We start from the raw sequence: 13,395 nt of genomic DNA, 5'->3' as shown, positions 1-13,395 counted from the left end.
TGAAAAAACGAGAGGATTCGCCGTACTATCACGGCAATTTTTGACACGAAGATATAGGGATGATGACGGTGTGTGACAGTGACACTTCTGATGTAGTGAGTACACTGCAATATATTGCAAATAAGGAGTACGACATTTGATGGAACAGTAAAATGTATCGCATCTGGATTGCTTTCACAAAAGAATAAGCCAGAAACAATCGCTCAAAAAATACTCAAAATTCCTACGTGTGTTTATGTTTCACCAATTGACTCCAAACAAATTTTATGCTATGAGGGGTGGTCAGTAAGTTCATAGAGCACGGTATTAGGTCTCATTTGAAAGCTCGTTCGGGACACCCTGCAGAGTAAGCATATCTCCTTGAAATCACAGCTGCTACCAGAAATGAACACAAGGTCATCATAGAATATGTTTCTGACGGAGGTGTTTAAATTTATCAATATACAGTTGCTGTGAATGGTAATGAGGACATCAGCAGTGAAATGTTCAAGGATGGATTGAGTGCCCTTGAAGACATCCAAGGTCCAAAGTCCTGCTGACTTTTCCACTAATGCCATGCGTGCTGATACAAAAGCATTGATAATAAATAACAAACCAAACAAGAAAGATAGTCACAAAATATAACATCTCTGGTGAAAGTGTTCCAAGTTAGAGAGATTTTCATAGAAATTTGTATTGGTTATTTACATACACTTTATAGTTATAAGGGGAAATTCAGAAGGTGTAGTAGTACAGTTTTTTCCACAATCTTAGAAAAAAATTGTTCGAACACTTTAAAGGCCTTATTGGAAATGGTCCCCCTTCTACCCCCGTACAATGTTGGCATGGACAATATGCTCATCTTCAACATATCTTCTCTCAACATTGATTGGTGGAGAAAGAGGAGGGGATATGCTTAAGATGAACATTTAGAGAACTCTATTATAATTCTTGGTTTCCAGTGACACATACTCGTATAGCGTGCGCGCACTATACTAAGAAGGTCATGGGAATTACAGGTGTTCGAACACATTTTTTCCGGGATTGCAGTTGGCGCACAAAATTGAATTTGACTAAAATTGCTCTTACAAGGTTTATGTACTAGGATCCACTTTTTACATTACAATCACCCAGCGACATTATCTACAATCTGTTCGGAACTGTTGAGAAAGCCCAAGGAGGGTTCTTGGGAGAGAGGAAGTTGAAAAATGTCTTTGTTACGTAATGCGTTTTCGCCAGCCCATCGGGCTGGTACCTATTTCTGGGATGGTGCTTGTATGCTCAAGAGATTAATTTTTATTGGTATTGGAATGACTTTTGTTTAAAACTTTTTGTGGTTGAATTTTTTTAAAATATTTTAATTCGATTTGTAAGGAAAAGTAAGTATGTTTTGCCGTTTCAACGAACGAAAACGAGTGAGTATTACCAAAGTTATGTTTGAACTAATTATGACTTTAATAGTTCTAGGTATAGGCCTAAATGTAACAATAATAGTTAATATATAGCATCATATGGTCAGCAGAAGAAAATCTGACATCACCTATGATGTCATATCAGTGTCCTTGACCGGGGGTCCTTACTCCTTGACCACTGAACAGCGTGATATCATGTTGATAACATATCTATAGAATCAAAATCTTCATTATATCCCCGGATCATATCACAGATTCTCAACAATCTGTGATCATATGGACCATATTGATGTGAAAGTAGTTATCTATCATATCCTGTGTCGTTTTATGGATAAATAAAATGTTATTGATGAAATGGTTGCTATCATAAACATCAGTTTTGTCTTTTCAACGGGAAAAATCCGATGCAAAATAAAGTTTTTAGGGCCTAGCTATAATATGGGCATAATTTATGCATGTAGGCCTATAGTATTGAACAATGTACCCCATTTGACATGCACTTATAGATAAATAAATTGTCTTACTTTATTAATTTAATAACTTCTTTATTATAAATAAAATGACACATAACTATTTGATTCATAAAATTACATTCAACAAAATGATTGAAGAGAAAACACACAAGGCACTAGGCAGACTGTTATAGAATGGAGTATGTAAGATGCCATGTCCATAGCTTCGCAGGAGTTTCCGACTAGCAATCAACATGATCAGCACATTCAGAAAAACACAGTTTAAGAGTGAAGATTGTAGTGAGTAACCAGTCCTTTATAAATGTGCTGGCCACTATCTATTATAATATAGTAGGCTTAAACTATACATTGCGAATTAATTAAGTTATTTTAAAATAAAATGTACATGTACGTTAACTCAAACCGGCAGTGTATTTGTGAAGTGGTATATCGAAAGCAGTGAAATCGGACATTCCTAAGCGAAGATATTGAGTTCGTAAGTTCTGGTATTACAAAATTGGAAATTGAGATATCGTGGGTAAAAAGCTGAAAAGACAACAAACAAAAAAAAAAGCAACAACAACAACAACAACAACAACAACAACAACAACAGACCAGAACAATTTGGAGTAATGAATTAAAAGAGTTGACATGAGATTAGGAATTAATGTTTTCTGCTGTTTCAGTGTGCATTTTCTCATCGTTGATGGTTTGGTGGACTGTCATGTAGATGTAAGCGTGATCCTAAAAATGCCTTTCACATTGACCAAAACTAATTACAAGACCTCTTCTACATTGAGGCTGGCTTTCCCTTTTAAAGGGAATTTTTATTATTTGTTTGATTGTTTGCATGAAGTGCTAAAAGACGAAATACAATACAAAAACAAAGTTCATATGACGATAACTATTCAAAAGTGTTAACGTTTTCCTTGCTTGCCTCTGTTCATTTGTGTCACATAAACTTATACTTTAGATTGTGAATTGTCATGTGAAGGTTGGCCAATCTCCTGATACACACGATCCTCGGTGTTGCTATCCTCAGCAATATTATCATACGTACAAGACTGTGCGCCCTGGTCATAGGGTCGAGAGTGTGGTTCTTGATATAATTTCCTCTCTTCGCGTGTTTTTTGATCACATTCCGTGTACGTTTGTGCTACGGCTGGTTCTGCTATGCTGGGTGACGTAGTCATTCTTAATTTACCAAATAAATAAATAGATAAATAGATATATCAATAATCAATCAATCAATAAAACTAAAACTAAATGTTGTTATGTTGTTTTTTTTTTTGTTTGTTTTTTTTGGTTTTTTTGTTGTTTTTTTTGCTGATCAATCGTCTTCTCTGCATACGTAAGAAAACATGATTCAATGCTATTCTGGGCTCTCAGTGTAACATTCCTTTGCGATTTTCCATTCAAAATAATTGGTTTTGAAGTTTGACGGTTTGCTCTTCTTTTCTTTTTACTTTGACAAATTCCCGAAACGTATATCATAACTGGGAAACCGCTCATAAAACTTCTAACTATTATAATCCTAGCTTTTAATGGTTATTAATAACATTCTGCATTGTTACTTACGTCAAATTAGAATCAGTTTTGTCTGAAAAAAATAAGAAATTCAGACGACATGTTAAACAAATTAAAACATATTTTCGATTAGCTTTGCTCCAAAGCCGACCTATTTTCCATCCCATAGAAAGAAAAAAAGAAGGAAAAACCATGCCATATTTCCTCTGACACTATAGTCTGAAGACCGGCCGTTGGTTAACCATGCCTGACAAACAATTTACAATTATACCACCAATAGCAGCTCTCATAGGATCTTGCTCAAACATGCTCATCCGCAGTACAGAGTTGAGGTCATCAGGTCATCTTTTGGGCAGTACTAGTTGAATGGATGTTATTGAACTTTGCGATGGAGATGTTATAATTTTGCATAAAGTGATATAGTAATTTATGCATAAAGTGATAACACGGTAACACCTTGGGACCGTTCATAAATACTTTGGTGGGGGGCTGGGCACTTGGACATTTTTGGAGTCAAAACTTTTTTGACCTCCCTCCAGAGAAGCTAAAAAATTTTTGACCCCCCTCTTTAGACATACAAAACTTTTTTTGACCCCCCCCCCTCCATTCTAAGGTTAAAAAACAGTCTGGGGATGGGGGCTACTCCATTTGTGCAAACTCAGTCACAATTATAGACCTACATGTTTGTTCATACATTTATTTATAATAGGCCTGTTTCCTAATATCATGAAAGTTGAAGGTGTTTTTCACATGCTGTGACTTGTATAAAGTTTAATTTTAATTTACAAATGTATGCATTCTAATTTTTTGAAAATACATGTTTCATTCTTATAACCAATAATTAAATAAATAAAAGTAACACAAAAAAGGGAAATTGACAGTGGTGCAGCTAGAGCTTGTGGCCCCCAGGCTAAGGATAGGTGTCGCTCCCGATTCTTGAAATAATTATTGCGCGCGGAGCACAAATAGGGCCTACAACTAATTAATTTTGGTTATAATGAAGTTGAATATCGGTCTTAAATTGATCTTTCAAATGAGTTTTTCCTGAAATGCGCAAAAATTTTGACTTTCATCGCTTAGAGGGGCGCAGAATCGATGCTGAATTGGTCAATTCGGCGCCCCTAAGAGTGGCGCCCAGGACACATGCCTCCACCTGCCCCCCGTCGGCATGCCACTGGAAATTGAGAGTAACATCTGGGCACATACTCAAGATTTTTAATAATTATTTAAGACTTGTTTATCAGGGGCGTAGCCAGCTTTCTTGGTCAGGGGGGCAAAATATAAATTTCGGGGCAAAAACAAAGAAAAAATGCTGGTTGCATCATTTTGACCCGGTATTATCAGTGGGATACATACATATACCCTTTTCTTATAGCGACTGTAGAATACATGTGAAGTCTTTGAGATTCCAAAAAGGCTTTAATGGGATACCGGTAACCAAAATGTATTTTTACACTATTTTTGGCCATAAAAAATGGACTTTACTTGTACATATGCGCGCTTTTTGTTCTTTTTTTGCCCCCCCCCCCCCTCCTTTAGTAACCAAAACGTTTTGGTCCCCCCTTTTGTGCAACTCAAAACTTTTTGTGTCCCCCACACTTTGCCCAGTCCCCCCACCAATGAACGGCCCCCTAGGGATGAATAACTCCTGAGTCCTTCGTCCTTTTTAGTCTGCAAATCCCATTATGTAGCTATGCAGTTTTATGCACTTTCTGCTATGCAAAATACACTTGCTGCCTTAAGTTCAGAGTAATTTAATTACCAGGATGTCCCTTTAGATATTTTCTTGATCTCCACAATACAATGATGGCAAAAACGATTGATCCTGCTGCAACAAATGCTAATGGAACAGCTACTGCCGCAATGGAAACTCCTGCAGGAGGTTCTACGTCTGCAAAATAATCACAAAGTTGTACATGAAATCTTTGACTTGAAACGCATAAACAAGTTGTAAAAATTAAACGAATCTAACATAACGACCACGGCGATGACGGTGATTTTGACAATGACGACGATGATGATGACGACTTCGACTGTATCACGAAAGTGGAAGGAAAGTACTGAACATTATTTTATTATGTTGACAATAACCAAAGTGATCGTTAACGCAGCTCAAAAATTATGTACAGAGCTCAACTAAGCGACACGAACGTTTACCCCAATTGGATGTTAAAATTAAGTAATGTCACAATATGGCGATAGAATGATATGGCGATATGCATATTATAAATATTATAATAATAAAACGCGTGCCTATAGTTATGATTACAAAACTATACTACATTGAGTATGTAGCTGAGGGATACGCATATCAAACAGACGAGCACATTGTACAGAATGCTTAATAATTGTCAGAAATAAATGCAGGAACTTACCGATTGGTTCTGTATACGGTGTTGGTGTTGTTGGTAAGGTAGTAATATTACTCCCTGTTTTAGAAGAAAAAGTTATAATCATTTGATTTGATCATATTTAATAATAATTTTCATTCTCCAAACACTTGTTAGTCTTCTCATTATAACAAAAGTGTTGACAACACCAAAACAGCAACAGCATTAACAAGCATTACCTGGTCTAGCCACTGTAGTTCCCATGCCTACATCATTGGTAGCATTACACCTTGCAACTGTGTCACATTCGACTTCAGGAAGCATACATACACAATCTACAATTCTGGTGTGTATGCATCTGTTGTTGATTCTCACTCTTTATATTACTACTGCCTAGCCAGCCCTCCCCTTTCGCAACACATGCACAACACATTGTTTTCACTTACTACGCATCTTGCCATCAGAACCAGGTGGTGGCCGCATTGCATTCTCTAAATTCAGTAAATTTTCATCGTCAACCGTGTAATTGAATGGGATTATTTTGAAATTTTAAAACGCTTGAAATATCACAAACAAATAGGCCTATGTTAACAAATAATATAAATACAAGCTAAAACCGTCGGGTTCGAAATGAACCCCACAAAACTAACCAAGTATATTAAAAATGCCATACGGCCGAGCGGTTTCACAAGTTGCCGGCTCGATCATGTCATCCACCACCTGATCAGAACGGTCAACATCGTTCCAGACGCCCTCATTGTTGACCTGCATTTTAATACAGTTCTCACTCTTCATATTACTATTGCCTAGCCACAACTCCTACTAGAAGAAGTTTTGGATGAGAAAACGGACATTTTGATGAGAAACGGCCAAAATGGAAAGAATTCTCTCATTCTTTCAATCATTATTGTCTTATTAAAACTGGTGAGAATTGCTAATCCCCGCCGAGCTCAAAATAAACATTATTATTCTCTCATCCAAAAGAATGAGAAAATTTTATTCTTTCCATTTTGGCCGTTTCTCACCAAAATGTCCGGTTTCTCAACCAAAACTTCGTCTATCGTCTAGTGTCTACCCAACCCATACACAACACACTGTTTTCACTTACTTGGCATCTTGCATCAGAACGGTCATCTTCATTCTATAGATGCCCTCATTGTTAACAGTTCTCACTCTTCATATTACTGTTCCCTAGCCACCCATCCCCTACCCCAACCCATGCACAACACACTGTTCTCACTTACTAGGCATCTTGCATATATAGTTGGCTAAATCAGAACAGTCATCATCATTCCAGAGACCCTCATTGTTGAGTTGCATCTCTATACAGTTTTCATTGCTCAATTTACCATCAGGTTGGTTGTCTCCCCAATTCTCAAAGACGACCAACTCCTGGTCAGACCACTCAAAATAACCTGCATGTGCACAAATACAATGAAAATACAAGGTCAGCAGAGGTACATGTTGATAGATCGTCATAAAACTTGATGAACCATATATGTGACTGTACACGACGAATGAGGCGTAAATTCCTCCCCCGGTCAATTCGGTTCTACGTGTGTCTCTTTTTCCACATTGCCGGTAAAAATTATCAAACAGTCATAATTGGCGGTCATTTCAAATCATCCCCAAGTTAACGGTCCTCTCTTGTTAAGTGTTGGTTATACATACCTAGACAAAATACACATCACTTGAACAGGATTTAGCCAAAGCAAACAAAGATCAGAGCTATTTAAATATTATAGAAATAGGTAGAAGCTTATTATCCTCTTCAACAACTGACTTTGACTAAAGTTAATTTTTTATTACTTCCGTGGTCCGGGCACGCGCTGGTGAATTGCGATCGCGTAGAAGTGACAAGGTCGCACTACTACGCGCCGCGCCGACGACCAATGGCAATGGGTCAACCGGCTTGTTGTCAAGTGCATTGATCAGCCAATCAGCGTGATTGTTTATTTCTTCTGTGTGTACGCTCGTCTACGCTTGGCGCACAGCTCGGACCACGGAAGTAATAAAAAATTAACTTTAGCGCTATTAAAATCAGATACTTGTCGCACAAACTTGAGGTACCTATGAATACAACCTTCATGCACATTTTACACTATAACTCGGAATACAATTTAGGACATTTACGGCTCATTCGTCGTGTAAAGTCACATATATTCTTCATGGATTGACTAAAATAATTGATCCTGTGAGCATGTAATTTTTACAATTCCGATACATCTTGTCAAGCCAAATATGATACTGAAATATCCCCCTTTGATTTTCCAAATCTGAATCTTCATAGTCTTTATTGAGTATACTGCATCACCCAAAGTTGAATATTGCTGCCCCTTGAAAATTGACATGGTGAGGTGAACAAAATAGTGTAAGTGATGAGTATGATAATAACGGATTGATAATACCTATGTATGACAAGTTGGTATAGGTGTATGTAGCTATGGGCCTCCCATTTCATTTTAAAACAAAATAAAGACTGACATGTTGTCCCAGACATTTAAAGCAACTTTATCACTTTAAAACTTGTTGAACTTTCCATGTGAATTTCGTCTCAAACCAATCCATATACTGGAATCTGTCCCGAAAGCATCCATAGCATATTGCATGATGAAACGATTCTCATCATCATCTTGAATACTGGCCAGTGAAGACCCGAAATCTGCCTGGCATCCATGCTGAGCAGCAGCCCAAGTTTCGGCGCAATTGTCTATGTCAAATTTGTAGCAGCTTCCACGCCATTCCTCCCATCCGCTTGGGCAGTAGCCATTGGGGTCAATTGTTGGCGGTGGTGGGACAGTCTCTGTATAGACATTAAAAATTAAATATTAAAAGCACCAGTTTCTGAATGCAGTACAGCAATTGTGGTCAAAATATCTAAGCGAGGCAACCTGCCTCCCAATGATACGTGAACTGCAGTGTGGATGAAGGTCCTGCCAGTAGATATGGTTCTAGAAGCTGGTACTGTGAGAGCATGGCAAGTCATGGACAAGCTGGAGCGGGTTTGTTGTACTATTTTACTTACCTAGTGTATACTTGCACATGTACGGTTTCTGTTCTTGACAATTTGTGTCTACCCAATATGCTGACATTTCCCCATTGATTTGAGCTACACATCCATCTCCGCTGGGTTCCTCCATACCCCAGTTAGTAAAGTCCACAGGCCATCCATTGGAATATACATGGCGTCCAGTTTTCTGTAAACATAGTAAAACATTACCAGTGATACTCTTATTCAGAAAATTTTTAAATATCATCTGATTAACTATAATAATATTACGTGGTTCGCAATTAAAGTGGACCCCACACAAAGGTGTGTAAATAACAAAGGTGTGAACATAGAAATAATATGCAATATGCAAATAAGCTCATTAATATTCATAAATATGCAAATTACATGACACAAAACTAGACAGCACAGGCCACCATTTCCAATCACCATACCAAGTTTAAGTTAATCGGTTATTGTGTTGGAGCTGCACCTTGGATTAATAAATTTACTTCTGCCTGGACAGCCAGCCAAACAGACAGGCAGCTAGCCAAACAGGCAAACATTTGGATGATAACATAAGCCCCACGGGTACGGTGTATAAAGTATAGGTGTGCTAAAATACTCTGCAAGTGATTTTTAAATCACTTGCAGAGTATTTTAAGAGTGACTTAATAAGAATTAAAATTAACATTTCAGTCAGTGTTGGAGACTTCTGTACGTACAGACACAAGACAACAACATGCATCAAATGGGCCTTTCCAAACACCCCCTATGGAAGACATGACCTTATTTCTCCCACACAGGGAATGTGAGTTTCAAATGGGGTTGCCTGAATTTTAAATCTATGGGAATTTTAAATCTGTGTGGAAGATTAAGATTCCATAGGGAGTGTATGGAGCATTGACATTATTATCAACAATACTTTGTCTCAAAGCGCAGCGCGCGTTAGTAAAATCGTTCGCATTGGGTTATTTTAAAGTCATATTTTTCCCCAACAAAAAGCCGAAATATAAAACCCAAATTTTGGCTACTTGCTTAAACGTCATGTTTTGAAAGAACAATGCAACTCAAGTTTGAACTGTAGCTATTTCTTCAAACAGTTGGCCCCGGTGAGGGCGAGATGGCCAAGCGGTTAAGGCGTTACGCTGCCGGCCGGGAGAATACGATCGGCGAGGGTTCGAGCCTTGGGCTTGCCTTAGGTGAGAATTCTCTTCCTCTCCCAAAATGTTCCTATAAGGTCGGAAATCCTATAATTGTGTTCAGTTACTTTACAGAATGAAATTGTAGAATTTCTTCTCACCCCCATACACTGCTTAGCACGTGCAGATATAGGTAGTGTGTGTGTGTGACATCTCGTGGTTCGGAAGCCACGTAAAGCCGTTGGTACAGGAAGAGTCAAATCCTGTGTACGTTAAGTGTCAGAGCTATTCGAAAAGAGAAGGGATTCCATCCCCGGTTCTGATATCTGCAATCAATCCTAGGTCCCGGTCTTAGGTTTCAGGATCGTGCATAGGTAAACAGTGCACGTAAAAGCCCGTGCGTTGATACTCAATCAGTTGAGGTAAGCACGTATATGGAAGGAAGGAAAGGAAGGTACACTTGTATATATGCATATCACAGTATCATAATGCATGGCGGTCACCTTAACTAGCATTTTAAAATTCTATCATGACTAGGTGAGATGACTCATGCACCAACTGTTTACTCAGGTAACCCAGTAGTATAGCTATTGACAGTAGTCGTGAGGACCGGGTTTCAAATCCCGCTGAGTCCTGATTTTTTTTCTGCTCTCTCAATTTATTATGACAGTTTGCCGAGCTTCATAAAGAAATTTTTCATATCATCACAGGAAAAATAAAAGTATTATGCGCATTTTCGCAAGCAAGGTAATAATATATCTTACAGCATTGCGTTCAAGACCAAACCATCCTTCCTCCACTTCTTCTATGTAAAACAATGACTCTATGAAAGCTTGCTCATAGCGATCCTTAATTGATGCCAGGAAGGTGTCTCCAGGAACGTAATCTTCACATCGTGTCTTGGCCTCAGGGTAGGTGAGAGGTGATGCCGAATGGATTTTGAAGCAAGAACCAAAATAGGGTTGCCAATCATCTGAACAGTTGCTTTGCACTGGTGGGTTGTTAGGGAGTGCCGGATCTGTGGGGTGGATCATGAAAATATATCATCATTCTGAGAAATTCATCCTATATTAAATACTATTCCTATAAATTATGTTCATTTTGGTTCTTAAATCGGTACAGTTTTAAAGAAATTCATCTGAAATGGTGTTTTTGTGGGACACGGAGCACATCAGACATATCGAATTGAGATCTGGATATGAAGAATGTCCTTTAGATATCAAATAATTTTGATTTCTTTTTAATTCACGATATAATACACATTTTAGCCCATTAAAACTCGATGCTTTACCCAAAAACTAATAATATCACACTTAATTAAAGCCAATCCAATATGAGTTTATAGATACCTGGTGGTTGCATACACATGAAGGCATTATCTTGTTCATTACAGTATGCATCAGCCCATTCGCCAGGCTTGTCTGGGTCATTAAACATCTTGGCACAGGAGGCTTGATACTATATAATGCAAATGTTAAAAACAGGCAATGTTTGAGCCGTAATTGCTTCATACTGCAGTTACTGTCCGTTCTCACCATTGACGCGTGACCTCTACAAATAGTGTATGTTAGAAGTATAGGTCATTGCCTAGTTAACGTTACTGTGTGAAAAATAACCGGCAAATATTTAAAGTACTCTTCTGAAATTCTAGAAAATATAGTTTTGTAACATGTCCTAAATTTTTAGCTAATTTAGGTGTTTGGAAATATTCGCACTTTGATGTTTTAGGATGGATATGTAAACGACAGATAACACCAAAAAATATGAAGAAATTATTTCCAAACCGTGTTAAGTCTACAACCATTATGTTTCTCATTTTCAAGAATGCTGGTTAACAATATGCAGACTATTGTCTCATTTCGTAAACAAAGGCCCACAGAGTATTGTTACCTTTCGTTTGCTTTATGATCGGTCACCCAACTGAATCTATAATACCAGCTCATTGCAATACCGCACAGGTAAAACAGAAACATGTGTAGTGTGGATTTAACCAGAGAAGATATGATTTAACATAGTTGTGCTGTTTTCAATGAGTGTTATCTTGGTTTAATAGCTTTTAATGGAGTTTAAGTCCTGCAAAGGTCATGGTGAATTCTACTGTAGACATGACTGCATTATGTTTATTAATCCTGTCTTTTACCAACTTTTCAATTGGCATTTCTTGACTTTCCATGATTTTGAATTAAACAATAAATGCCATCTTACAGAATCACCGCTAGGTTGACCAACAGCCCAGTTGGTATAAGTAGGCTCGCTGTTATCTGAGATCCAGGTGAATGATCCAGTTCCGTTGTTTGTGTGAAGACCAATCCATACATCAACAGGCAAACTCTTCAGAAAAGCAGTGATCAAAGCTAAAACAATCAAATAGAAAAACTGACTATTAGGCTAAAAAAGAAGCTTATTTCTTGTATGGTATGTACAATGTACACATGCAATGTACTTCCACGTTGTTTTTGGATGCTTACATGCTTACAAGTTGATATAATTTCATTTGTACTTGAGGACATTACAGCAATTGGTCTAGAATAAACTTACTGTTGATACTGTGATGTTCTATCTTGGTCAGATGGCCACCAGGTGTCATGGCGCATTCTTTTTCGGCTTCATAAAAAGTCTTTTGAGTACCAGCAGAATATCCCATCATAGCATAGCAGTTCTTATCAAGTAGATACCAGCCTGATGGGCAACCAGGCTCCTCGCTGTAAGCTGCAGACAGATAAACAAACAAATTATTACATACTCGAATGTAAGTTCAGACGTGCTGGTAATAAACAATTTCCAAAAGTTTAAACTGACTTTCAGCACAAAAATGCACTAACCTTGAATTTTCGATGTGTGACACACATCTTCATCAGAAGAAGTCCTAAGATGTTGTGATGGCTTTAAGTCGGAGGGTAATTTGTCGGAATATAAGTACTCCAAGTTATACATCATGTTGTGTGCCATCATTTTATGGGCTACCAAAAGTTCATAATGAGGGAGCCCCTCTTCGATCAATTGTCTCAAGCATCAATTCAGTTACATATGAATCCGCTAAGTATCTTGCAGAGATTTTGAACGTGCTGATCAGTAAAAGTGAACATCACATTAAGAACACTGAATCTTTTGTTGAGCGCATCAAAACCTTGTGTCTAGAGCCGGGTGAAATCCAGATTTCATACGATGTATCCGCTTTGTTTACGAGAATCCCTGTGGAGAGCGCGATATATGTAGCGAAGGATTTATTAAAGAAGGACACCAGCTGGAAAGAAAAGACAGATCTCACGGCTACAACTTTTCGAATTTTGCCTCAGCCCTACCTATACTTTGTTTTCCGAGGACAATTTTATCAACAATGTGCGGGTTGTGCTATGGACAGTCCGGACAGTCCGGTTATCGCAAACCTGTACATGGAACATTTTTATATCACCCCCTTACGCAATTCACCTGTTAAACCTTCCGTGTGACTTCGTTATGTGGATGACACCTACGTTATCATTCGCGAAACGGATGTGAAAATTTTCACCGAACATATCAACAGTGAGAATTCGCATATCAAATTCACCAGCGAATCGGAAGTGG

The 13,395-nt window shown here is 38.0% G+C and overlaps 1 protein-coding gene across 1 annotated transcript; it reads right to left on the bottom strand.

Annotated features, from left to right (window-relative positions):
• Nucleotides 1–2,676: 2,676 nt before the first annotated feature.
• On the bottom strand, nucleotides 2,677–12,418 carry LOC140169526 (macrophage mannose receptor 1-like). The gene is made up of 10 exons (XM_072192787.1): nucleotides 12,370–12,418; nucleotides 12,037–12,185; nucleotides 11,181–11,289; nucleotides 10,596–10,849; nucleotides 8,726–8,897; nucleotides 6,945–7,115; nucleotides 5,746–5,799; nucleotides 5,133–5,261; nucleotides 3,422–3,443; nucleotides 2,677–3,037 (listed from the first exon to the last, which is right to left on the bottom strand). Exons 1-10 carry the CDS (start codon nucleotides 12,416–12,418, stop codon nucleotides 2,806–2,808), a joined length of 1,341 nt encoding a protein of 446 aa, XP_072048888.1. The 3' UTR covers nucleotides 2,677–2,805.
• Nucleotides 12,419–13,395: the final 977 nt, after the last annotated feature.

Source organism: Amphiura filiformis, chromosome 14 (assembly GCF_039555335.1).
Source record: "Amphiura filiformis chromosome 14, Afil_fr2py, whole genome shotgun sequence".
Lineage (NCBI taxonomy): Eukaryota > Metazoa > Echinodermata > Ophiuroidea > Amphilepidida > Amphiuridae > Amphiura > Amphiura filiformis.
The sequence above is the reverse complement of the archived record's forward strand: the minus strand, read 5'-3'. Positions and strand labels throughout refer to the sequence as shown.